Below are 22883 nucleotides of genomic sequence, written 5' to 3'. Positions count from 1 at the left end.
CGAGAAGCTATTGAAGTGAAGCAAGGACACACAGGTCTGAGGACTATCGGGGAGATCTGGCCCCTCTGCGAACCTGGTGACAGGTGAGTGTGTGGGGATGGCAACCAGTGGGCAACAGACCAGCACGAACGGCTGATGACACGGGAACCACCGCCACTGGACGCCTTTGAACAAGTGAGCAAGGGCTGCGCTCCCCAGAGCCGCCACGCCTCCCCACAGCACCTTTTACTGAGATGTAAACATCGGGCCATGGAACGTTTTGGCTAGCTAAACATTTGTAATAGTCAAGAAATTCTCCAGCCACTTACTGAAGGTTTACAAACTGCTGGACTAAGACATCCAGTCTGAGAGTGAGCACAGGCAGGGCTTCCGATGCAAGTCGTTTCTTGTAGAATGCTTCACAGACCTCGCCCAATGGGTTTCTAAAAGCTTCACAGGGTGGGTAGTGCCAGCGATTTGTAGGTGACAGAGACTGGGAGACCTTGGCCAATGGCACAGAAAAGCTAGAGTGAAACAGGACCTTCCCGGTCCCCAAACCAGCATTCTTCCCACGACAAGACACCCCCCTTCCAGCTCTGAACTGTGAAGTCTCCTGTGGACACCCAGTCCCTGGTCCCAATCGTCTCCCTCAGGGCCATCGCCGCACTGGCCTCCCAACACCAGGACTGTGCCTTTGTCTCGTCCGGGTCTTTGATTTTGCAGAGTTGACACTGACTCTCGTAACAGTTCCTGCCGGGCAGTTCTGTCCCTTTGCCACCCAGACCACTTCCTCTGTGCGCGCCCCAGCTGTCTGGCGTCACCTCACAGAGGCACGGAAAACAGAGCTTGCTCACAGGCCGCAGTGCGTCTCAGAGACGGCCTGACCATTCCCGCCCACCGAGATCTTCAAGTCCCGTTTTCCAAGCTAATGAAGTTGCCGTTCCCTCTAACCCCTTGCTGCCTTTACCTTGTCTGTCAGCCAAGTCGCTAGCGCACACAGTAAAGTTTCACTTTCATTCCAGAAGGTGGCACTCATAGGCCCCCACCTCATCGAGCACTCACTGCTGTCCTGTGATCCATGTTGGGATGCAAAGGAGACTTTCAGTTCAGGGGAAACTCCGGCCACATCGCTTCTTCCGGTGTCCTCCTGATACCCAAATTCCCACCCCTGTGGGGAAGTTAACTTGTTTCTTCCTACCCGTTTTCCTCTCAGGGCCCCTGAGCAGGGCCGCCACACTGCCCTGCCCTGCCCCACCCCAGCTGTCCCCAATCCCAGATCTACCACCTGCCCAGTTCTGTTGTGGGAACTTGGAAAAGGTCCTGGTCATCCCTGGGCCATTCCCCCACCTGACACAGGAACAGCAAGACCACTCAGCGAGTTACCCGACAAGAAGTGTCATTTCAAATTAGTCTTACAGCTAGTACCAAAAAAAGACACCAAATTGGAGGAGCTAGAGAATTCGACATCTCTCTTTTTTTAAGATTTATTTCTAGGGAAGGGGAGGGAGAGGGGAACATCATTCTGTGGTTGCCTCTTGTGTGCCCCACACCGGGGACCTGGCCCACAACCCAGGCATGTGCCCTGACTGGGAATCAAATTGGTGACCCTTTGGTGTGCAGGCCAGTGCTCAACCCACTGAGCTACACCAGCCAGGGCCAGGCACCTTTAAGTAGAAGTTGTACTTTTAAAATTCCCTCTAAGCTATCGCCACGCCGCACAGAACATACTGTTCCCTCACTGAGAAAGGGACAGACCCTCTCCTGTCCCCTCCTGGCCTTGACCTGTAGATCTTTCCGACAGGCCAATAAACGCCCTCAACACTCAATTGCTTCACCCCCAGTGGACCCATGTTACACGTCCCCGGGCTGCGGGAAATGGCCTGTCCCTGTCTCCCTGTTACCATGGGGCTTCCCCGTTTCAGTCATCCCCCTGGAGCACAGCCCAAGGGTCGGTGAGGTGCAATCACCAAGCCTTGAGGAAGCCTACCTCTGTTTTGTTACTCAGACTAACAGGACTTTGAGGGGACAAGGGACTCCGAGAGTCCCCATCCTGTAAATATACAACTTCAGGACTTAAACTCAATGTGAAAAACATTTATTACAAAGTAATTGGTTTTGACGCTCTACAGTGAAGGCAAATACGGTTTCCCAGTCGAAGGGGCGGTGCTGAGCTGCTGAGGGAAGTTCCACGGCTGCTGACAGATAACCCACCAAGTGACTGGGTGACCACAGGTGACCGAGTGGTCAAGTCACAGAGGGTGAATCACCTCTGGTCCCCAGGGCCTTCCTCCCCCCCCCCCTTCTCCCAACGTGACAACAGGCTCTGAAACACACTGCACACACCCCATTCTTCCGGAACCGCCTCGCAATCTTTACTTCTATTGTCTCACCAGTTTATTTCCATCTGGACTTTTTTTTATTGGTGTGTGACCCTTCCCTGAGGGTTTGATTTGGTTTTTGTTGTTCCTTTTGGGTCCTGGACAGAAAACCCAGTTCTGTCAGGGATTTCCAGGTCGGGCCGCTGAGGGCGGCAAAGTGGTGCTCAGTGCCCTCCCCAGAGACGAGCAGCAATGGACGCTAGAAAAGCCCGTGTCTGCTGGTTAACCAACCAACGGACCGGGGACCCGCCGGCGGGGAGACAGTGACTTCAGGGTGAAGGGTCAGAGTGCGAGGATGCACGCAAGGCTGGGCGGACCCGTGCACGCACGCTCGCGCCGCGGGAACCTGCCTCCAGTGACCTTTTCCTGACAGCAGCCCCACTAGGTAGAGGAGGAGCAGCCACTGTGAGCTTCTGCCGAAGACGCCGTTCTCCAAACGTGTGAGAAACCCTCCTGCCGCAGCTCGCTTTCTCCCGCAGTCTCAGGGAGGGTGTCCACACGCCCACGTGCTGGGGCGGGGGTTGGGGGGGGTGGTGGTGGGCACAGCGCCCTGTGCACAGCGCCCTGTGCACAGCCGCCACCAGAGGGCTCTGGGCCTAGGTCCGGAAGCTCCACCCCGAGACCGGGACCAGGAAGCGGTGGGACAGGGAGCTGGGACGGCCCAGGCTTCTGGGAAGCAGGGCTTCAGGCACTTCCCTGTTTGCACAAAACCGGAGACCAAGAACCTCCCTCCCCCATGCACAAGAACCTTCGCCAACCACACTTTTATTTCCAGCTACAAACACACACACACACACAAACGGAAGAGCCAGGAAGCCCCCGGCACACACACACTCAAGAGCTCAGACCACACACACAGCTCAGCAGCCACAGCGCAGCTCCAGCTCGGAACCTCCGTGCTTCTTGGCCCCCAAAACTGTCTGCAACCAAAGGTCCCGTTTCTCCCACAGACACAGGTGGTGTCAGTCTGCTTGCTTGCAGGACGCTGTAGGAGGACCCCAGGGGCACTTCCCACGGGAAGGCAGAGGTGGAAGAGACTGGTGTTGCTCTCAAACAACCATTTCCGCTGGTCCCCGGAGCTGCGGGAATCCCTGTTCGAGGGCGGCTGCACGCCAGGAGGCAAGTGCCCCTCCGCTCCTGCGGGAAAGGAAGTCAGCGGGCACAGCCAGGACTCCCGCTTGCTTCCTTGCAGAGACAGGAAAGGAGAGGTTGCCCCCCAACAGCGCCAGGCAAGGAGGAAGACATGGAGGGGCAGGGCAGGGGGGCTCCTGGCCGACATTATTGAAAACACATCCCTAAGAAGGAAAAAGGGGCCCCTGTGGGCCAGAAGACAAACATGATGTCCTGTGAAACCACAGCATCAGGGGCCAGAGTCCGGTAGCACCTGAGTAAGGCCAGCTCAGAGGAGGACCAGGGTCACACCAGGAATGAGGAGGTCTGTCTGAATTCCCCCTGGGGAAGTAAAACACAAGCTCAGAACTCCCCCGGACACCTCAGCACAGGTTGGAGGTCCCTGGCTCCCAGCCCCACGCGGCACACACTCACTTCACTCCGAGCGGAGGGCTGGCTGTAAATGACCTTCTTACTCTCGGTCCTGCGGACAAACCGGAAGATGATGGACGCACTCAGACCCCAAGCCCCTCTCCCTCAGCTCTGCTGGCCGGCTTTGGAGGTCAGAACTGAGAACTCCCCAGAACTACGAGGTCCTGGGGGGCAGCAGGGCGTGTGGAGGGAGACGGGACAGCGCGTAGCCACAGGGAGCAGGCAGAATTCAAATGAGTTTCCTAGCAGCCCACAGCCTCCACCTCCCACCCCTTCCCTCAGCACATCGCAGCTGCAAACCACACACATCCACAGTGTCAGCCTCGGCGACCCCAGCACAGCGCCTCACTCACCCTTTCTTCGTCCCTGAAAGAGAGGAAGGGAGACCGAGAGTGTGAGTGGAGCAGCACGGCACGGACGGTGGGACCAGCATGCAGCTCCAGGGGTGGGCAGCGGGGGCTCCCTTGGAGAAGAGCCCAGCACGCACGGCTCCGTGTCAGGAGGGCGCTCACACTGCACCCGGGAACTGCACCCCGAACCCGGGACGGGACGAAGGAGACCCTTTGAGGGTAAGTCCTTACTGTCAAAGTAGCCGCGGCGGTAGGCGAACCAGATGCCGAAAATCAGCAACCCAAGGAGAATGAGCGTTACTAGGACAGCTGCCACGATGCCCCCCACATTCAGCTCCACTACAAGACACGGACCAGAGGATGCTCACCCATGGCACCAGCAACACCCTCCACACCAGCAGGAAAGGCGACCCCCACCCAGGGCGGAGCCCCAGCCCTGCCGCCCACCACGCTCACCGGCCTCCATGCGCACGGCATCGGACATCATGGGCGTCCCAAACCCGTTCTGGGCCTCACAGGAGTACTCTCCCGTGTCGGAGGCCGAGACAGGATCGAAGACCTGGGGGCAGAAAGCACACCGGTGTCCCCTCGAGGAAGCCAAGTACCTACCTTTGAGGTTTTGCAGCCCTAGTGCCCAGCTCACCTTGCTATTTGTTCTTCCTCCCCGCTCAGGGCCTCTGCACCCGTGCCCCCACCCTCCCTGCCTCCCCCCTCCATACCAGCTCCCCTGTCTGGGGGTTCAGGCTGTAGGAAGAGTTGCTGAAAGCACGGCTGCTCTTGGGCTCCAGAGGCATCGGCACCCCGTCCCGGTACCAGTGGTACTGAGAGGGCGGGGAGCCGTCTGTCTCCAAGCAGGTCAGCACTGCCCGGCTCCCGATGGTGGCAGAGGACGGGATGTTCACGGTGGGCTTCGACGGAGGCACTGGAGGGAACAGCAGGTGCTGGTCACAGGGCAGGGGGGGCTGCTGGGAGTGAAGCAGCCGGCGAGGGTGACACCCCAGCCACCAGCTCCGGGCGCTCCCTCGCCAAGCACTGGTCCCCTTGGGCAGCACCGTGGAGTCTGCCCGGAAGACACATACCAAGTACAGTGAGCTGGACGCTGACCTCCCCGTAGGCGGTGCCACCTTCATCAGAGACCATGCAGGTGTATGTCCCCGTGTCCTTCCGGGTCACGGAGTGGAAGGTGATGCCAGTGTTCGAGAAGGTGACCCGGTCCTCATAGGGGGCTGTGGGGAGTGGGAGCCAGGGCAGAGGGAGCTGGAGAGCTGGGAGGGACTGGGGGTGGGGGCCCCTGGCACCCAGAAAGGGTGGAGGGAAGGCCTTGGGGACTGGAGACTGGAGCCGGGGCCGGGGCATGCCCTTCCCTGGGATCTGGGCGCAATCGAGAAGGAGGTGCAGGGCTCACCTGTGATCTTGTTGTTATAGCAGACGAGGCTGGTGATGTCACCCTGGGCAAACTTCCACTCCACCCGGGGAGAGGAGAAGCCGGAGTAGGAGCAGGACAACTTGGCAGCTGCAGACAGGCTCACAGTGAGTGGGAGGAAGGGGCAGCAGCAACTGGGCAAGACGGGAGGGTCCCCAGGGACCTTTGGCCTGCTCACCCCCTCCACCTCCACAGCCCCCACCAACTCACGTTTATTCTCAGGAACTCGGACGTCAGATTCCGAAGTGTACACTGCTCCCCTGCCCCGCGCCAGCGAGCCTGAGCCGAAGGAGAGGTGGTCCCGTCAGAGGTGGGCAGCGGTGAAGGCATTGCAGGGGGGCCTCTCCAGGCTGAGGCCCCAAGGCAGAGGGGCTCAGGCGAGTCCGGCTCCTCCCAGTGTCCCCCTGCCTCACCAATACCCTGAGCAACCTCCTTCCAAAGCTTTTTGCTACAACCACAGGCCAATACTTCTTTTATCAGTGGAAATGGAACATTTCTTTCAAATGCAACTTCTGTCACTTTTTATCCCACCCCCCCACCTCCCTTGACTCCTAGCAATCTATTTTGACTCCCACCCGTCCAAGAGCAGCTTCAGGAACAGGAACAGTCAGTCGGGTCCTGAGCCATCGCAGACTCACCAATGGCCCTGGCAGGAAGCCCCAGGACTGAAGGAGGGGGCAAGGGAGGGGGGAGGTCCTCAGCATTTGTAGGGGATTTGGGGCGTTTGGGCATGCTTCCATAAATACAGCGTCCTTTGCTCCTTGAAACTAGCCCAGCAGACCAGCAGGACAAGTATTCTTGTTCCGGTTTGACCTGAGGCACTGAGGGGACTGGCCCAGGGTCAAGCAGATCATCTCCTGCCAGAAGGAGGAGGGAGGGAGGGAGAGGGTGGTGGTGAGTGGCAGGGGGTGGGGGGTGGGGGGGCGGTGGGGAGAGGTGAGGCTCACTGGTAACACAGTGGGAGGAAGCCCAGGAGGGGCCGAACTCCAGGAGCCACTGATGGCATTTACACAATTACCCTCTCATTCACGCTGCCACACACTCAGGAAGCCGCACTTCCGGCCTCCAGTGCGGGTCCTGCTTTCTCAGATAAATGTGAGCACCTCGTGTGCCCCTCCTGGGCCATGGACCCCAGATCCCGGAGGCCCCTCCGCTCGCTCGCCTCCACCGGGGAAGGCTAAAAGGAGGTCAACACACATTTTAGAAAATCTGACAGACGCTGTAAATTAATCTGGATTACAGATGAGAGAACGGCCCGCCCTCCAGGGTAAGGGGCAGGAGACGCCTTCCCCACAAGGAGATGCCCACTGAAACAAGCACCCAGTCCACCCCCACACGCCCTTTCCCCTTTTTCTTAGAAACCACGGTGTTTCTCAGAAAAGCTCTTGGTCTGAGGGAGACACGTGATGGAATGAAATGCTACCATTTCCAAAGTCACGCCCACCTTGCCCTGACCAGGGGGCTCAGCGGGTTGGAGCGTCCTCCCGAACAGAACACCGGGAGGTTGCGGGTTTGATCCTGGGGCGAGGAGTCTAAAAGAGACAACTAATCACTGTCTCTCCCTCCCTCCCCCTCCCTCCTTCTCCAAGGGCAATGAAACAGTGTCCTCGAGTTACAACCAAGGAAAGTCAGGCCCACTTTACCTATAATTTCTTTCCAATAATGTTACCCGGTATCTGTGTATTTGGCATTACACTTCAATGTCCAATCCATAATTAAATGTAGTAACAGACACAGAAATTAAGTAACATTGTAAACCGAACACTGAGGACATGCAAGTCTCTCAGTTCCCACCAAGAGTGCTGATAATGAAATGCTTTGACTGCTGTCCAAGTCAGCTTTCTCTGCTTTAGTGACCAGAACTTTGCGTTTTTAAGATTCTCAGATTTTACAATTTGCTGCCTGTGACAGGCACCGATGCGTGAACCAGACACCTTCAGGAAGGAAGGACTCCTCCTGAACGCTGGGGCCGCTGCCTCAAGAAGGCCCTCAGCCAGCCACCCTCTGAGAGCAGCCAAAATGCAGCCCTACCAGGGGCAGCCAGCATCCGGGACTGATTGCTGAGGGGGCAGACACACACAGCCCCTGCTCCCCAACACGAGGTCCCCCCCTGGGGCTGGCCGGGGCCTCGTGGGACTTCTGCTGCCCAATCCCGCTTCCTTGCCCTCCTCCCCACAGGCCTGGACCCCAAGAGCAGTCCCTGATAAATGTCTTGGGACAATAACTCACACCTCAGAGCAATCCAGGCCACGGCACTGCCCACGTAAAGAGCAGTTCCTAATAAGACTAAAAACTAGCCTTTGAAATAAAGGGTAACACCAAAACCAATAAATTTTATAAAAAGCCCTGAATATGAACTTGGCGGTCAGTTCTGCACTGCTGCTGCCTGCAAGTTACAGCTCCTTTGCTCTCAGATCATCGGATCCAGAACACGCTCAGGAATTACACCCACGCCCCAGACGTCTCCTCCTCACTCATCCTGACTCCTCTGCCGACTCCAGGCTTCTCTTCCCAGGGTCCTTCACCTGCAAGCCACCCTCCTCCCTCTGGGCAGGGCTACTGGCCCCGGGCCTGGCTGCCCCTACTCAGAACTCTGTGGCTTGGGGTCATGCCAGACCACCAGCCCAGCCTCACCACCACGCCCTTCCTGTCGCCATAGGACACTGGCTGGCCTGGCCCAGCCGCCTCCCTGTTCCTGATCAGGCCTCTGGGACCAGGCTGCATGCATTCAAACCCCACCTCTGCTGCTTACCAGGCTGTGTGACCCAGGAAACCCATCAGTCACATTCGACCTCATTGGCCCATTTGTAAAATGGGGGTGAAAACTGTTTCTGTATCACAAGGCTGTTGCTGAGAGTTCCACAAGCTATAATACAAAGTGCTTCGAAAAGTGTCGGACCCACAGGAAACACCAAGTAATTATGATGTCTTATCGCCACCGGCCCAAAGTCCTGCAGCAAACACTTCACTTTCTGACTTCAATACTCTCTTCAATTACACATACATAAATCAATAAATATAAATTCTGCCTGGAAAATGTGTACCCTTCAGCCCACCAAACCACCTCTCCTCTACCACTGGGGCTGCCTTGCAGACACCCTTCTCTAGACCCCTCTTGGACAGGCAAGCAGGCAGGAGGCCCTCTCTTGCCACATCCTGCCTCTCTGGCACGCCCACAGTTTCCCCGCCCACCTCCTCATCTGTTCTGTTTCCCCTGGCCTCCTCCTCATGGCACCCTGTGGCCCCTGACCTTGAACTTATAATTGGCACACTGTGCACATATACCAATGTCCTACTAATGCACATGGTACACAAAACAGAAGGGAATTTCAGCCTTTCCACTGTGATGTTTAATTTACTCTAGGTTCACAAGAAAAGCCACAAAGTCAAAGGCATCAATAATCAATAGACTTTTGGCCCTTTCATGTACAGAAAACCTTCACTTAATCTTGCATCCCCTCTAGCTGGAAGTTCCCTTTCTCTCCAAAATTATTTTAAAAAAAAAGTTTTTACGTATTGATTTTAGAGAGGGGGAGGGAGAAAGAAATAAACATCAGTGTGTGGTTGCCTCTCACACGCCCCCTGCTGGTGCCCTGACTGGGAATTGAACTGGTGACCCTTTGGTGCACAGGCCAGTGCTCAGCCCACTGAGCCACACCAGCCAGAGGTCTCCCCACACTTTGTCATATACACACCGTTTCCAGCCAACACACCCATTCACCACCCAATCAACTGCAGTGTGGCTTTGGCTCTGACCTTGGAATTAAAATCGCTTTGACTGAGGTCACCAACCATCGTATTTCTCAATTCTAAGATGCCCTGATTATAAAATAAGAGCTTCTTGGGGGAAAACTGCATTAAACACATACACAGGCTGTAAATCACACCCCAGTTTCAAAACCATTAAAACAGTCTCAGAAGCACCTCACTCAGCACACGCTTTCCCGGTTCCCTCCTGTGGCCTTCGCTCACACCTGCGCCCTGCCCATCCCCCCCACCCAGGAGGCGCTCCACTCCCTCGGTTTCTGTGTGCAGTCCTCAGACTTCTGTCTCATTCTCCACCTTGAACTTTGCTTCGTCTGCCCATCCCGTAATGAGTGATCCCCGGCATTCCACTCTGGGCCTTTCCTCCTCCATATCTCTCTAATGCAGTCCCAAAGTCACCTATGCCCACGCCCAGCCACCTCCTGCCACTGCCCCTCACCTGAGCTGCAGGCTCCCATCCCTGTGCCTCCCGCCACCTCTGGGGGCTTCACACCACTCCCTCCTGCCATCGCATGCTGCACGCCACAGCCCACAACCTCTCTCTTCCCGCCCCTCCTCCAGGTTGGTGGCATGCTTACTAGGTCACCTTTAGGCTACCACCACCGGTCCCGTCACTCAGTAAACCAAAAGCTGAGCTTTACAATCAATGACGTCTCCCAGGTGTCCCTCAAGCTGATTCCTCCTCTCCATCCCCACGGCCCCTTCTACCGCCATGGATTCCTGCAGAATTGCCACTGTTCTCTAACTGGCCTCTCTGCCTTGTTTAATATGTCCCACTCAAGCCCACCCTCCACCCCACTGCCGAGGAAGAGCCAACGTTTGCTGAGCACTCACTACGTGCCAGGCACTGCTGTGAGCACACTGCGCAGACCCTCGTCCCCGCCCTGCCGTTGGGTGACACTGTTGTCGTCATCCCCCTTATTCTGCACGGGGACCCTGAAGCCCAGAGCTGTTGGGTGTCGGCACAGATTCAAACAAAAGCCACTCCAGAGGCTGGGCGGTGCTGTGTCTCCCAGAGTGCAATCCAACACTGGCTTCAAGGTTCCCATGGTACCATAAGATACCATGCAAATCTGCCCTCACTTGTGGGGCTCAGTGGACTGAATGTCAGCCTGCAAACCAGAGGGTCACTGGTTCGATCCCCAGTCAGGGCACAGGCCTGGGTTGTGGGCCAGGTCCCCAGTGGGGTCACATGAGAGGCAACCACACATTGACATTTCTCTGTCTTTCTAAAAATAAATAAACAGAACCTTAAAAAAAAAAAAGATAACATGCAAATTCTTCAGGAAGGCAAGGGTTCCCGCACTACCTGACCTTGTGATAAGGTTATCGTCTTCATCACCCTCTCTGCTCTCGCAATTGACCCTCCAGGAACAAAAGTGCTCACAGTTCCCAGAGAAGCCGGGCTGTTTCCTAACCAGCGCTCCCGCTGCAAGGAACGCCCTTTCCCCTCTTTCTTGCACACCCACATTGTTTCGCAGGAAAGGACCTATGCTCACCAGAACCAGCACTTCCAGTGCCCGGTGCAAACCCCTGTGGAAGCACGTCCCACGTCATGACATCACCCACACGCTGGCACGCCTCCCCACCAGACACTTAACCCCAGGGGGCAGGGGCCACACGTTCATTGCTGTGCTGAGTGTACTCAGCACGAAGTGCAACGTCTGCTACGGGTCTGCGCTGAGCAACACAGAACCGTAACAGATGAGTCACAGCAGACTATCCACTCTCACATCCCCGCACTAAGGTTTATCTACAAAGACGAACCTATTTTTCAAACTGGCAGACAGGGCATGCCCAGAAGAAGAAGAAAGAAAATTTTATTTAAAACCCAATCTTTAAACAATTTTAATACTAGCAAAGTGTTTCCCCCTCCCCCAACTGTTCAGCTCTCAGGGGGTAAAAGGAGTGCTCTACTAACCTTTTTAAAAAAACTTAGATTCATGCCCTGGCTGGTGTGGCTCCGTGGATTGAGTGCCAGTCTGTGAACCAAAGGGTCATAGGTTCGATTCCCAGTCAGGGCACCTTCCCGGGTTGTAGGCCAGGTCCCCAGCAGGGAAGTGCACGAGAGGCAATCCATTCATGTTCTCTTTCTTTCTCCCTTCCACTCTCTCTAAAAATAAATAAGATCTATACATATATTTAAAAGCTTTGATTCATAACTTAAAGACAATTTTTCAAATTTGCTTCATAGTTTGAAACAGAAGTAAAGTTCTCTGCCCGGGACATTCCCCCCCTCACTCCCTCTGCAGGTGACAACTGCAGAGGACTGTCCCCTGGGGAGCGGGGCAAAGGGAGGAGCGTGGGAGGAGTTCCAGGAGGTTTGGTGACACCAGCTCTAGATGACCAGCAGGGAGCAGAGTTCACCCTCAGAACGGTTAGGGGCAATTAGGGACTAGATTGTGCTCCCTCGAAAGCCCCACCGCCAATGCCTCAACATGTGACCGCACTGGAAGACGGCACCATTGACGTGGTGACTGGGCTGAAATGAAGCCCCCAGGACATGCCCTCCCTAGACTGGACTGGGAGCTGGTGTGCACACACACAGGCCTAAGTGAAGGGTAGCAAGAGGGTGGCGTGGGCAAGCCAAGGAGAGAGGCCTCCAAAGACACCAGCCCTCCCTGCACGCTGACACCAGACGTCCAGCTGCAGGACCATGAGTATCTCCTGTGGTCTTCGGCATCTTGTGATGGCAGCTGGAGCAGAGGAACCCCAAGGTCCGGGGCGCCCATGACGGCAGGCACTCTGTCTGACCCCTGCCCAGCACGATAACGCTTCTGCACAAGGGAAGGCCACAGCGGAAACCACCAACGAACTGAAAAGTCGGCCCACCAATGGGAGAAAATGTTTGCAAATCATGTATCTGATAAGGAGTTAATGTCCAAAATACAGAAAGAACTCATAAGACTTGAAAGCAACACCCCCCGCACACACACACCCCGCCACAAAGAGTACAATTAAAAAATGGGCTGAGGCTGCCCTAACCAGGGTGGCTCAGTGGTTTGGGCGTCATCCCACAAACCAAAAGGTCATGGGTTCAATTCCCGGTCAGAGTACATGCCCAGGTTACGGGTCTGATCCCCAGTCAGGGTGCTCACGAGATGCAGCCGATCTGCTTCCCTCCTTCTTTCTCCCCCGCCCTTCTCCCCTCCTTTCTAAAAATAATTTTTAAAAAAATCTTTAAAAATAAATTAAAAAGTGGGCCAAGGTTCTAAACAGACATTTTTCCTAAGACATACAAATGGCCAACAGGTACAAGAGAAGATGCCCAGGGAAACACAAATAAAAGCCCCAGTACGTCACCACCTCACATCTGCTGGAACAGGCATTATCCGAAAGGCAAGAAACGACGAGTGTGGGTGAGGGTGTGGAGAAAGGGAACCTCTGTGCACGGCTGGTGGGGGTATAAACTGATGCAGACACCACGGTAAACAGTATGGAGGAGATCCCCGAAAACATTAAAAACACAACTACCACACACTGTCGCAACTTCACTTTTGGGTATTTGCCAGAAGAAAACGCAAACGCTAGCCCAAAAGGTTGCACCCCCACACCCACTGCCGCATTTTCTACAACGGCCAGGTGTGTCTGCCAGCAGACAATGGAGCTCAGCGGGTCGGCGCATCACCGTCCCTCCGCCAGGGCTGCGGGTTTGATCTCCGGTCAAGAAGCAACCAACAAATGCAAAAATAAGTGGAACGACAAATCAATGTTTCTCTCTGTCTCTCCCTCTAAAAAGATTTAGATTCTGTTACGCCATGGGGACGGTTGCACTAGACCGCGGTGACCCTTTCGCAACGACTGAATATCGAGTCCCCACGCTGCACACCTGAAACCAGCTTCACGCCGTGTGCCAACTGTATCCCAACAAGAGAAAAGTAACTGCTTTTTTAAAAAAGTCGGCAGAACTCTCGAAGACCTTTAAAAGACTTCTCCTCCTGTCCTGGCTGGTGTGGCTCAGTGGATTGAGCGCCGACCTATGAACCAGAGGGTCACCAGTTTGGTTCCCAGTCAGGGCACATGCCTGGGTTGTGGGCCAGGTCCCAACTGGGAGTGTGTGTGTAAGAAGTAAAAGACTTCTCCTACCCCTTTCATTCACCGTGTCTGGACTCTGGACACGCTACGGAGCACAACCGAATGAATGAAAGACTGGCAGGAATAAGAGGACGCCAGCTGGCGTCTTTCCTACTCTGTGCCAGGCCCTCCTCTGAGCCCTTCCCATCAGGGTCTAAACCGCTGCCCCCCACAGTCCTGCTGTGAGGTCAATGTCATTGCTGCTCCCAGCTTACAGGACTTAAACCGGGGCCCAGAAGGTAAGTGACTCGCTGCAGGCTGCGAAGCAGAGCAAGGCTTCTCGCCCAGGCTATCTGGCTCCAACACACCGACACCTCACACGGCAGAAGCCAGAGTGCTGCCCCAAAGGTCGAGGCAGGTCAGTCTATACTGATGTAGAGACAGGTCCAAAATGGAAAAGAAGACATGTAAAATACGATCCTAGCTTTATTGTACTTTGAAGGGTTATGACAGAAGTGCGTGTCACTGTATTAGCACGAAGAGCCCAGGCGTAACTCAGCTCCGTTTTCACTTCACACACTGCCTCACACAAATATCTGTGTAATGAAGAGTCACCATTTTGCTAGCGAGTGCCATACATTGTGCTGTGGACCCCTTCCTTCCCATCACAGGGTGTGAGAGCACCCAGCAGGGAGGAACGCTGAGCGAATCTGCCTCTCGCCCTCACCCCGCGCACGGGGCCAAGCTGACCTCTGCGCTGTTCCAATCTCGGCACATGTGCTGCCGAAGCCAGCACTGACCCTACTCCTACAGATTGTAACGATAACCTTGTGCACGCATAAAAAATGTCCTAAGAGCCCTGGCCTGGTGGTTCCTTGGTTGGCATGTCATCCCATACACCAAAAGGTTGTGGGTTTGATCCCTGGTCAGGGTTGGAATGGGAGGCGGCCAAGCGATGTTCCTCTGTTTCTCTTTTTCTCTCTCATCAGTGAATGTATCCTTGGGTGAGGACTGTTTAAAAAAATCTCTAACAGTGGATTCCAAATACATGGCACTGCACAGATCTGAGAAATTAGACCACAGGCAGCCTTTCTATGTTCTACATTTGTGTAGTAAGTAAATATGAATTAAGTGCATATTTAATACATTTTAATACATTTTATGCAAATATGACCAAAGGAGTGGGAAAGGGAAATAAAAAGGAAAATAACCAAATCACAAAAAGGAAAATAAATAAAACAACGCCAGAATAGGCAGAAACAAAGACCAAAAAAAAAAAAAAAAAAAAAAAGAGGAAATAGGAGATGATAAAGAATAAGAACAGCATCACACCAGGAAGCACTTAGTGATTCAATAAAACTTTAAAGGTGAAATGAGTTAACAGATGAGTAAGAAATAGGACATTACTACAGCGAGACCCTGAAGATGTATGTGAGTCTGATAAATTTCCCGGAAGGAAAAGGGCCGGAGAAAACGCTGCCCTGCAGCAGTGTGGCTGAGAACAGGGAGGTGGGAAAGCACAGGGTAGGAGGTGGAAGGGAAGGTGAGTTAGGGCTGGAGAAGGGGCAGGGGCCACTCAGGCTTCAGTACCCAAGTCGGTGCCGCATGTTCTCACACAGTCCAGACGGGACTGGAGGGGGATCTGCAAGACTGGGGATGTAACATCTAAAAATCACTCTGTATCTGGTAATAGTAACAACTGTGGCAAATTGTAGAGACATACCTATGTACGTACTTATCCCGCAGGCTTCTCTTACACTGACTGAAGCACAGCCTACATTCCCATCTCTGGAATCTGAGCACGGTCTTGGGACGGCCCAGACCACTGGGCTGATGGCAGAGGGGACATGAGCCCCCACATTGAGACTTGTGCCTGATATACCCCATCTCCTTAAATCCTCGCAAAAATCCCAAGACGACTACTATTGTTACCGTCCATTTTACAGGTGAGAACAGTGAGAGTTAGCGCAGGCGCCCCAGATCACACTGCTACAAACAGCAAGGTGGGAAACTTACCCAAGTTAAGTGTGAAGGTCCGAGGAGGAAAGAGAAAACCTAAATGCCCAACAAAAAGTGAACAAGCAGGGAAATTCTGTCACACCCACACAGTGGGATGCCGCACAAGGGTTGTTTAAAGGGTATTCAGTTAATATATACACACTATACATACCCCACACATTCACATTTATTAGGAGGACAAGAGACCACATAGCAGGAAGCTAGGAAAAGTCCTTGGCAAGCGGAGTGGGGAGACAGACAGACTGCTGAACGCAATGGCTGAGCAATTCACAGCCAGATTGCAGATGGCCAGCAGGGCGGAGTGCCTGGCAGGGGGCCAAACTGGGAAAACAAGGACCTCACCCCCAGGCGTGTCCTCTGCTCCCCTGCCCTTTCCTCCCTGGAGACAACATCTAGGCCTCCATTGTGTTTCAGCTCCAGGCCCAGAAAAGCAGCAAGACCTGGTGGGCAACGCCAGAACCAATTACAATGACTGAAAACCCCCTACCCTACCACTGACCATTCAGTGGAGACCTGGCCCTGCAAGGACACCGGACAACTGATGATAAAAATGATACAAGCCTGGAGACCAAGGGCCCAGTGGGTACTCCCCCCACTTCTTCCCCCCCAGGCACACTGGCTCCTGAACTCTAGGGCAATGGGCAGCTGGCAGCTGGTCCCAGGCTGATCTCCTGAACCGTCTTTCCTCTGACTTCCACTGAGCTAGGGCAGCCCGGCCCGGGCTCCCCTGTTGCTTCTTGTCTGCTGAGCCCTTCCTTGTGTCACTGCCCCCGACTTTAATAAGCATACCCTCACAGTCACGTGGCCTCGTGCTGTGAAGTCTTTCCTGCACCAAGTCAAGAGCCCACACACAGTAGCTGGCCCTAGGCAGCCCCTGTCCGGTCACATAATGGGACCCCAGGTGGGGCTGGGTCTTTCTCTCCTGAGCCTGTGCAGCCCCGCTGGCTCACTTGCAGGGACCCGGACTGTCTCATCTCGCCAGGGGTAGAATGGTGGGATTCCAGAGAGAAGCCCACCCAGGACCACCTCACAGACCAGAACGCGAGAGGCACCAGCCAGGGCCAGTTGGGTCCCCCCCACCTTCTCGATTTGCACCAGGCGAGCTTGGGTGGGTTTCTTGGAAATGATGACCTCCTGCTGTTATAAGGTTAGAGGCTGGATTTCTCTGTTTTAAAGACCTCGAGGTAGAGTTAGAGGTTAGGGTTTGAGAAGAAACCAGACTGGGCCAGGACAAGAGAAACATGGATGGCGCATGTTTAATGTTGGCTTTCAGCTGGAGCTGCTTTCTGGGGGCACTTAACAAAAACTTCTGCTGGATATACAAAAGTCTGCACTCCGTTCGGCTCCGAGGATGAGGGGCACTTCCTCCTCTGGCTCATTTCGGAGATTCGCAGGCAACTGAGGATCTTTATGGAGGGGAGAGGGGAGGATGGGATGCGTGGGAGGGCTGAGATGGGCAAGTGCTGTTACTGGAAAGACTACTTACTTGCAGATACTTACAGAAATGGGAAGATTTAAGTAGAAGTGATCTACTTAACATGGCCAAAATGTATCTGTTTTAATGCCCAAATTAACTTCTGCACGCAAAATTAGACAAGCCAGCTCTAAATTAAACTGAAAGAATGGGAAGCTTGTCTTGACTGCTAATTAGAAGCCCCTGGGAGGAACACAACTCGATTAATACTAGGATATAAAACCAGAAAGCCCAGTTTTCAGGGGGTGAGCAGGCTCTGGCAGTAGCTGCGGCTGCCCCAGGTGGCGGGGAGGAGGGGTGGGGGGCAGTCATCCAGGGTCTCGGAGATAGGCAGGCTGTTGAGGCTGCTGTTCCGGCATTCTGCCCAATTCCTGGTTCTCCCCAGCCTGGCCCTCTCCTGGGCCTGCCAGGGTCCCGCGCACCCCATCTGCGCTGGGCTCTGCCCATTCACATCGCTCTTTTGGCTTCTGCCATGTATCTACCCAGCGGAATTTTCCCTCCTCCTCCTCTTCTTCTGCTGGTCCAGGTGCCTGGCCACCTGGAGGATTAAGTCCCGAGTACAGAGGGCCAGGCAGCCCCCCGAGTGTATGAATGAACCTGTACACGCTGTGGCCTCCTAGGACACCAGGCTTGGTGAAGCGCCGTGGCTTCCAGAGGACGCAGGCGCGGTGTCTGGTTCAGCTCCCCAGTTTGCTGAGCTCAGTGTCTAATTTAATGGAATTACTGCATAGGTTTGCTGGGAAGCTCTCGTGGAGGAGTCTGACTCTGCTGAGGAAAGCCACGTCCCCAGGAGGGGCTGTAGGAGGCCCATGTGCGACTTGGAAAGAGGGGCGAGGAGGAGGCTGGCACCGTGTTGCCCCGGGGGGCGTTCCCCCTTCTCCTTGGCGATGGTTTGGGAGAGGGTGAAACTGTCCTGGAGAGGGAACTACTAAGGCCCTTACACATACTTGCTCTGTTCTCTTTTGTATGGCAGCTTACATGCAGTATCGCTCCATAGTAATTTAAGGTGTACAGCATGGTGGCTGGACAATCATACACCTTATAAACCAATCCCCCCCTTTCCTCCGGCAACTGCCACCCTCCCCCGGAGTAACTTTCTGCACATAACTCTGGTAGAGATAATTATGCAATGTCTGCTTTTAAATCAGAACTGTTCCCTCCCAACGAAGAAATGTGAGGCAACATGTATTTTTCCAAACCAAATCCGCCCTGATTCACCTGCTAGAGGGAGTCTTTCTTGCAACCACTGACGCCCAAGTGTCTTTTTTCCCCAGAACGTATTTACAACTCAATGAACCAGATACTTGACTAAAGGGGACAACAATGATTTTCAAGGAACCTCCCAAGAGGAAACTAATCTTGAGGCTGACTGGACATTTGCTGCCCATCTTTTCTGCATTGTTAGCGTCCACGAGAGCCTCTGGGGCCGCCTCACAGGTGCCCACTCCCCTCAGAACGGCCCCACTCGGCCCGGAGACTTACAGGGGGCCCCTCACTCTCAGCTTGCTCTGTATTTTACTTGGTTAACGTGTGCCTGCAGCCCCTTGGAGACAGGGGAGCCTGGTTATGTTTGCACCCTCCTCAGCTTCTAAGGTTGCTTTGCCCAGAGGGACAGCGGTGGTCACAGAGGGTGGAGGCACCCACTCAACAGAACCCAACAACCATCCCTCGCACAATCGGGTCAAACCCACAACAGAAAAGTTACTTCTTTTACTGCTTTGTTAAGAAATGTTTGTTTTCTCTCTACACCCTGTTACCGATTGGAATTTTAAGTTGCTTTCTTGCTATGATTGTGTTTTCCTCACCCAAGGACATATATTTTTCTCCACTGCTACTAGAGAGAGAGGCATCCATTGGGGATGGCTCACATCTGGGATGGGGCGGGGGGGGGGGGGGAGCAGGGGGGTGCCGCACAGGCCTGCGCCCGGACCGGAACAAGCCTGCAGCCTAGACACGTGCCCTGACCAGGAATCAAACCCACAAACTTTCGATCACAGGATGATGCTCCAACCAACTAAGTCACACCAGCCAGGGTGCTGTGATTTTGGTGGAATTTGTTTTTTTAAAAAAAAGAAAAAAACGGAACAAAGGAAGGAAAAGGACGGAGAGAAGCTAGCCAGCCAGCCTCTGGTTTTCTCCACAAATTCATCCGAACTTCCCCTCTAGACATGAGCCTCACAGGACCCTCCAGCTGGGCGGGAGCTGCAGCCTGGGAACAGGGAGGAGGGCCCGGGCCCCAGCAGCCGCCAGCTGCAGTGTACTCAGTTTACCTTACTGTGGGCTACCTGTCTTACCAATACCTCCGGCTTCCCTCAGAGCTTCTCCATAGCCCTAATCCCTGGCACGGTGCTAAGAACCAGGAACAGACACCAATGTTTACTGGATTCACAGGTGGATTCCACAGTGCTGTCCGATCAGAACCCAGAGGCAGGGCTTCCACTGCAGCCTGCCCAGTTGGCTGCCACCACCTGGCACTCCTGGAGGTGGGGATGGGACCTAGTAGGAATGTGTCCGCAGGACAAACACTCGCTGCGAGACAAACAATAGGCAAGCAAGTCCGAACGGCCACCCCTGGCTGCACCTTCGGTGACGTCAGCGGCCCTCTGAGGATTGCAGGGAGCCATAAGGGCCCTGCTGCCCAGGAGGGCTTTCATACGGCCCCTCCTGCCCGCTCTCAGCAGAATTTCCAGTTCTACCAGCTCAGCTCCTCCCCTCCCCCACCCTTCTCCCCATTCCAAAGGAAGGCTGAGCCTGCCTGCCCCCACCCTGGGATCAAACTTCCTGCCAGCCAGCTGCTTCCTCCTGTCCTCCCCCCACCTAGAGAAACAAAGACACAAGCCAGACTTTGGACAGAAACTCTGCTTATCAGGGAGTCCCAGGCAGATGAGCTCCGGGCTTTCAATGCCTGGAAAACCCCCGTGCACGTCCACTCACACCGCTTCCCACAATCCCCTCGAAATGCCGAAAACTCTTCCACAATTGCATTTGGCGAGGGGTCACTCAGACCCTTCCTGAACTTATGAAAAGGAAGCAGGCTTGAGTTTACAGATCTCCAAGGTCTCTCCCTCAATGCAAACATGCAAAAAAGAAGCTCCATTACTTCCTAATGTACCACATAAAATGTGTAGCTTTTCAGTCTGGGTTTGAGCAGGGGTGGCAGCCACTTCTGTGTCCACAGCACAGGTGCCTCGACCCCCAGCTGACTAGGTGGGCACGTTAACGCCAAGGCCCCAACACCTGTAACACCAATATGACAAGCTTTTCAGGGTACACTCAGTGAAATAACCAAGACGAAGGATACACTAGGATGTATACAGTGTGTCTCCTTGTGTAAGAGAAGGGAAAAGTAGATATTGATACATACTTGGATCTGTACAACAAAGCGCTGGAAGGGTACAGAAGAAACTATGAGCAGGGACAGGGTGGGAGTGAGACATCCCCACCCCTTTAATAGCATTTTTTAAAAGATGTTGTTTATTTACAGTATTTTTAGAGAGAGGGGAGGGAGAAAGAGAGAAACAAGATGTCAGAAAGAAACACTGAGATCAGCTGGTGACCTTTCCTTTGCAGGGCGACGCCCAACCTAGGGAGCCTCACCAGTCAGGGCCTTTAATATCATTTCAACTCTCGAACCATGCCAAGGTATTAACCTACTCTAAATAAACTTTTTAAAAGGGTAAAAAATCCCAGCAGCTCTAACGTACAGAGATCCCCGCGACCACTCACTGCCCAGCTCTAGCTGTTGTCGGTAGTTTCTAGTTTCTGGTTTCAAGGGAACAATTCTTCCTGAGAGTAACTTCACCAGGGGAGGGGAGCAGGCCCGAGGAGTGACTCACCGTCTACAGTTCTGAGGTTAAATCAACCCTGAACAGCAAAACTAGAAGCAACATCAGCAGGAAGCAGGAGGACGCACAAACCCACCCACAGCAGTTCCCCCATCCTGGAGTGTGTCTGGTGGGGGGCAGACAGAGCAATGGACACAATTCCAAAGTGTCCATTCCCCCCCAAAGTCTGTTCTCTTCACAGGCCACACTGCCTGGGAGACAGCTGGAGACTCTTCAAGCACAGGTGCTGGGGGGTGGGAGGGCTGCTGCTCTGGGTCACCTGGGTCACTGATGCCCCAGCAGGCTCAGGCCGCCCTCCCTACCAGATTCCCCAAGATGGGGCTGGGCCTTTGCATATCTTGCCCTGCTTTCTCCCAGCTGGCAGGCCCGAGAGGAGGAGCAGCCCTGGAGGGAGGGCACGTGGGCATCTATACCTACTTCTGGCGTCCTGGGGGTTCCAGGACGGACGTGACACCCAAGACAAGACCTTACTTCTTTCTTACTCTTGCCACTGGGATCTATCGGGGTGTCTCCCTGCTTTTCATCCTTACAAAACCCAGAGGGATGCCCACTACTGCCTTCACCTACACGTAGTGCGGCCATCATCCCGGACGGAAGGGAGTAGTGCATGCCCGCCGTTCTCTCTTACACGTGAAAAGGCTGAGATACTGGCTGGAGATCGCCAACAACGCAAAGCCACACTAGACCCCAGGCCGGGGCCCAGCTCCCATTGCAGCCTCAGTACAAATCAAATCATTCTCCCCGGTGTGATTTAGTCACAGGGTCAGTTCCTCCATCCCTGGAGATGTGACCACTCAGGACGCACGGTCAGGCTCAGGCCCCATCTGCTGGGGCTGCCTCTGAGGCGCTGTCTCCGGATCCCCTGCAGAGACGAGAGGACTCGCGCGGAGCTCAGAACAGCGCTCTCCCAACCGTCCGGTGCCACCGGTGCGGGACTGTTGGGTGACACAGGAAGTGAGGAAGGAGAAGAAGGAGGGAAGGGCACCCCAGGGAGCTTACAAGCCTGACAAATGCAGTCGCTGGCCCAGACTGCGGCAGGGAACCGACCTCCCCTTCCAAGTGAACTTGGCGAAACGAATGGACCTGGCACTACCACGAGGGGTTGTCAGGGTTCTTTCCTTCGAACGCTTCCCAAAACATGGACCTTGAGGGGAAAGAGGTTCCGCAGACCGCGTGCTCACACAACTGCGCGCAGAAGCACCGACAGTCAGGCAGCAGGCGGCCCACGCGGGCCCGTGGGGCGGCGGCCTCCTGGCGCCCGCGGGGTCCGGGCTCCTCCGCCCTCGGCCACCCACTCAGTCAACACCGTTCATTCAGGCAGTAATTCGAGAAAGGGACTTTGAACACTGCTTTCTGTGAAAACTCAGATTTCAATTTCATCTCCTCCTCGGACTTTGCGCTCGGACGCTCTCGCAGAGCAGGGGAGGGTACAGAGACCCCTTCCGCCACCGCCGCCCCGTCGGACTTCTGGGGTCCCTTCGGGAGCAGGACGCGCCGGGGCCCGGGGAGTCGGGCGGCGAGGCTCGCGGCTGCGCGTCCCGGGGGCCCGCGCCCTCCCGGGAGGTGCGCAGGGGCGGGGCCGGGCAGGTGTGGTGGGCAGGGCCCCCGCCCGTCCGTGCGGCCGCGAGCGAGCAGACTCGACCCACGCGGTTCCTCTCGGTGGGGGCCCGGAGCGCTCAGCGCCCCCCCCCGGTGGGTGTCAGAGGAGCGAGCACGACTCCCGGTGTGGGGGAGGGGAGCCAGCCGCGCACCGGTGGGCGGAAGGGAGGAGGGGACCGGGCCGGGAGCGGCGGAGGGACGCGGAGGGCGAGGTCGGCCGGTCTGACCCGTCCCCGCCCGCGGGCACGGCCGTGTTCCCCCGACCCGACGCACCGATCCCTCCCGAAACCCGGGAACTTACACAGGACCACCGCCGCGAAGAGAAGCAACTGTGTCCTCCCGACCTTCCCCTTCGTCCCCATCGCGACCGGGTTCGCGACGCGCCGGCGGCAGCCGAGCCCGGGCACAGACCCAGCTTCGGACACAACCGCGCGGACGGGGCTCTGGCGGCAGGTTGAGCCCGCCGGCCCGCCCTCCGCGCCCGATTGGCCGGCG

General features: G+C 55.2%; 1 protein-coding gene across 2 annotated transcripts; it reads right to left on the bottom strand.

Moving 5' to 3' along the window:
• Positions 1-3359: 3359 nt before the first annotated feature.
• F11R (F11 receptor) lies at positions 3360-22850 on the bottom strand. 2 transcript variants are annotated; one of them, XM_053914849.2, is made up of 11 exons: positions 22690-22850; positions 5883-5951; positions 5655-5762; positions 5329-5475; positions 4969-5171; positions 4706-4808; positions 4481-4588; positions 4253-4265; positions 3903-3951; positions 3742-3809; positions 3360-3494 (listed from the first exon to the last, which is right to left on the bottom strand). In XM_053914849.2, the coding sequence occupies exons 1-10, from the start codon at positions 22748-22750 to the stop codon at positions 3774-3776; spliced, it is 897 nt and encodes a 298-aa protein (XP_053770824.1). In that variant the 5' UTR covers positions 22751-22850; the 3' UTR covers positions 3360-3494; positions 3742-3773. The 2 variants fall into 2 exon arrangements, with proteins under 2 accessions (XP_053770824.1, XP_053770823.1); XM_053914848.1 differs by lacking the exon at positions 3360-3494 and having other exon boundaries at positions 3669-3809; positions 22690-22849.
• Between the last annotated feature and the right edge of the window lie 33 nt (positions 22851-22883).

Source organism: Desmodus rotundus, chromosome 12 (genome assembly GCF_022682495.2).
Source record: "Desmodus rotundus isolate HL8 chromosome 12, HLdesRot8A.1, whole genome shotgun sequence".
Classification (NCBI taxonomy): domain Eukaryota; kingdom Metazoa; phylum Chordata; class Mammalia; order Chiroptera; family Phyllostomidae; genus Desmodus; species Desmodus rotundus.
This window is presented reverse-complemented; position numbering and strand designations above follow the sequence as displayed.

Excerpts from the sequence above, each read along its gene's own strand:
- F11R (XM_053914849.2), bottom strand. The coding sequence starts at position 22,750 with ATGGGGACGAAGGGGAAGGTCGGGAGGACACAGTTGCTTCTCTTCGCG. Across the intron at positions 5,172-5,328 it reads CGTCCAGCTCACTGTACTTG|TGCCTCCGTCGAAGCCCACC; the intron begins GTATGTGTCTTC and ends TGTTCCCTCCAG. Across the intron at positions 4,589-4,705 it reads TGCCGTGCGCATGGAGGCCG|TGGAGCTGAATGTGGGGGGC; the intron begins GTGAGCGTGGTG and ends CGTGTCTTGTAG.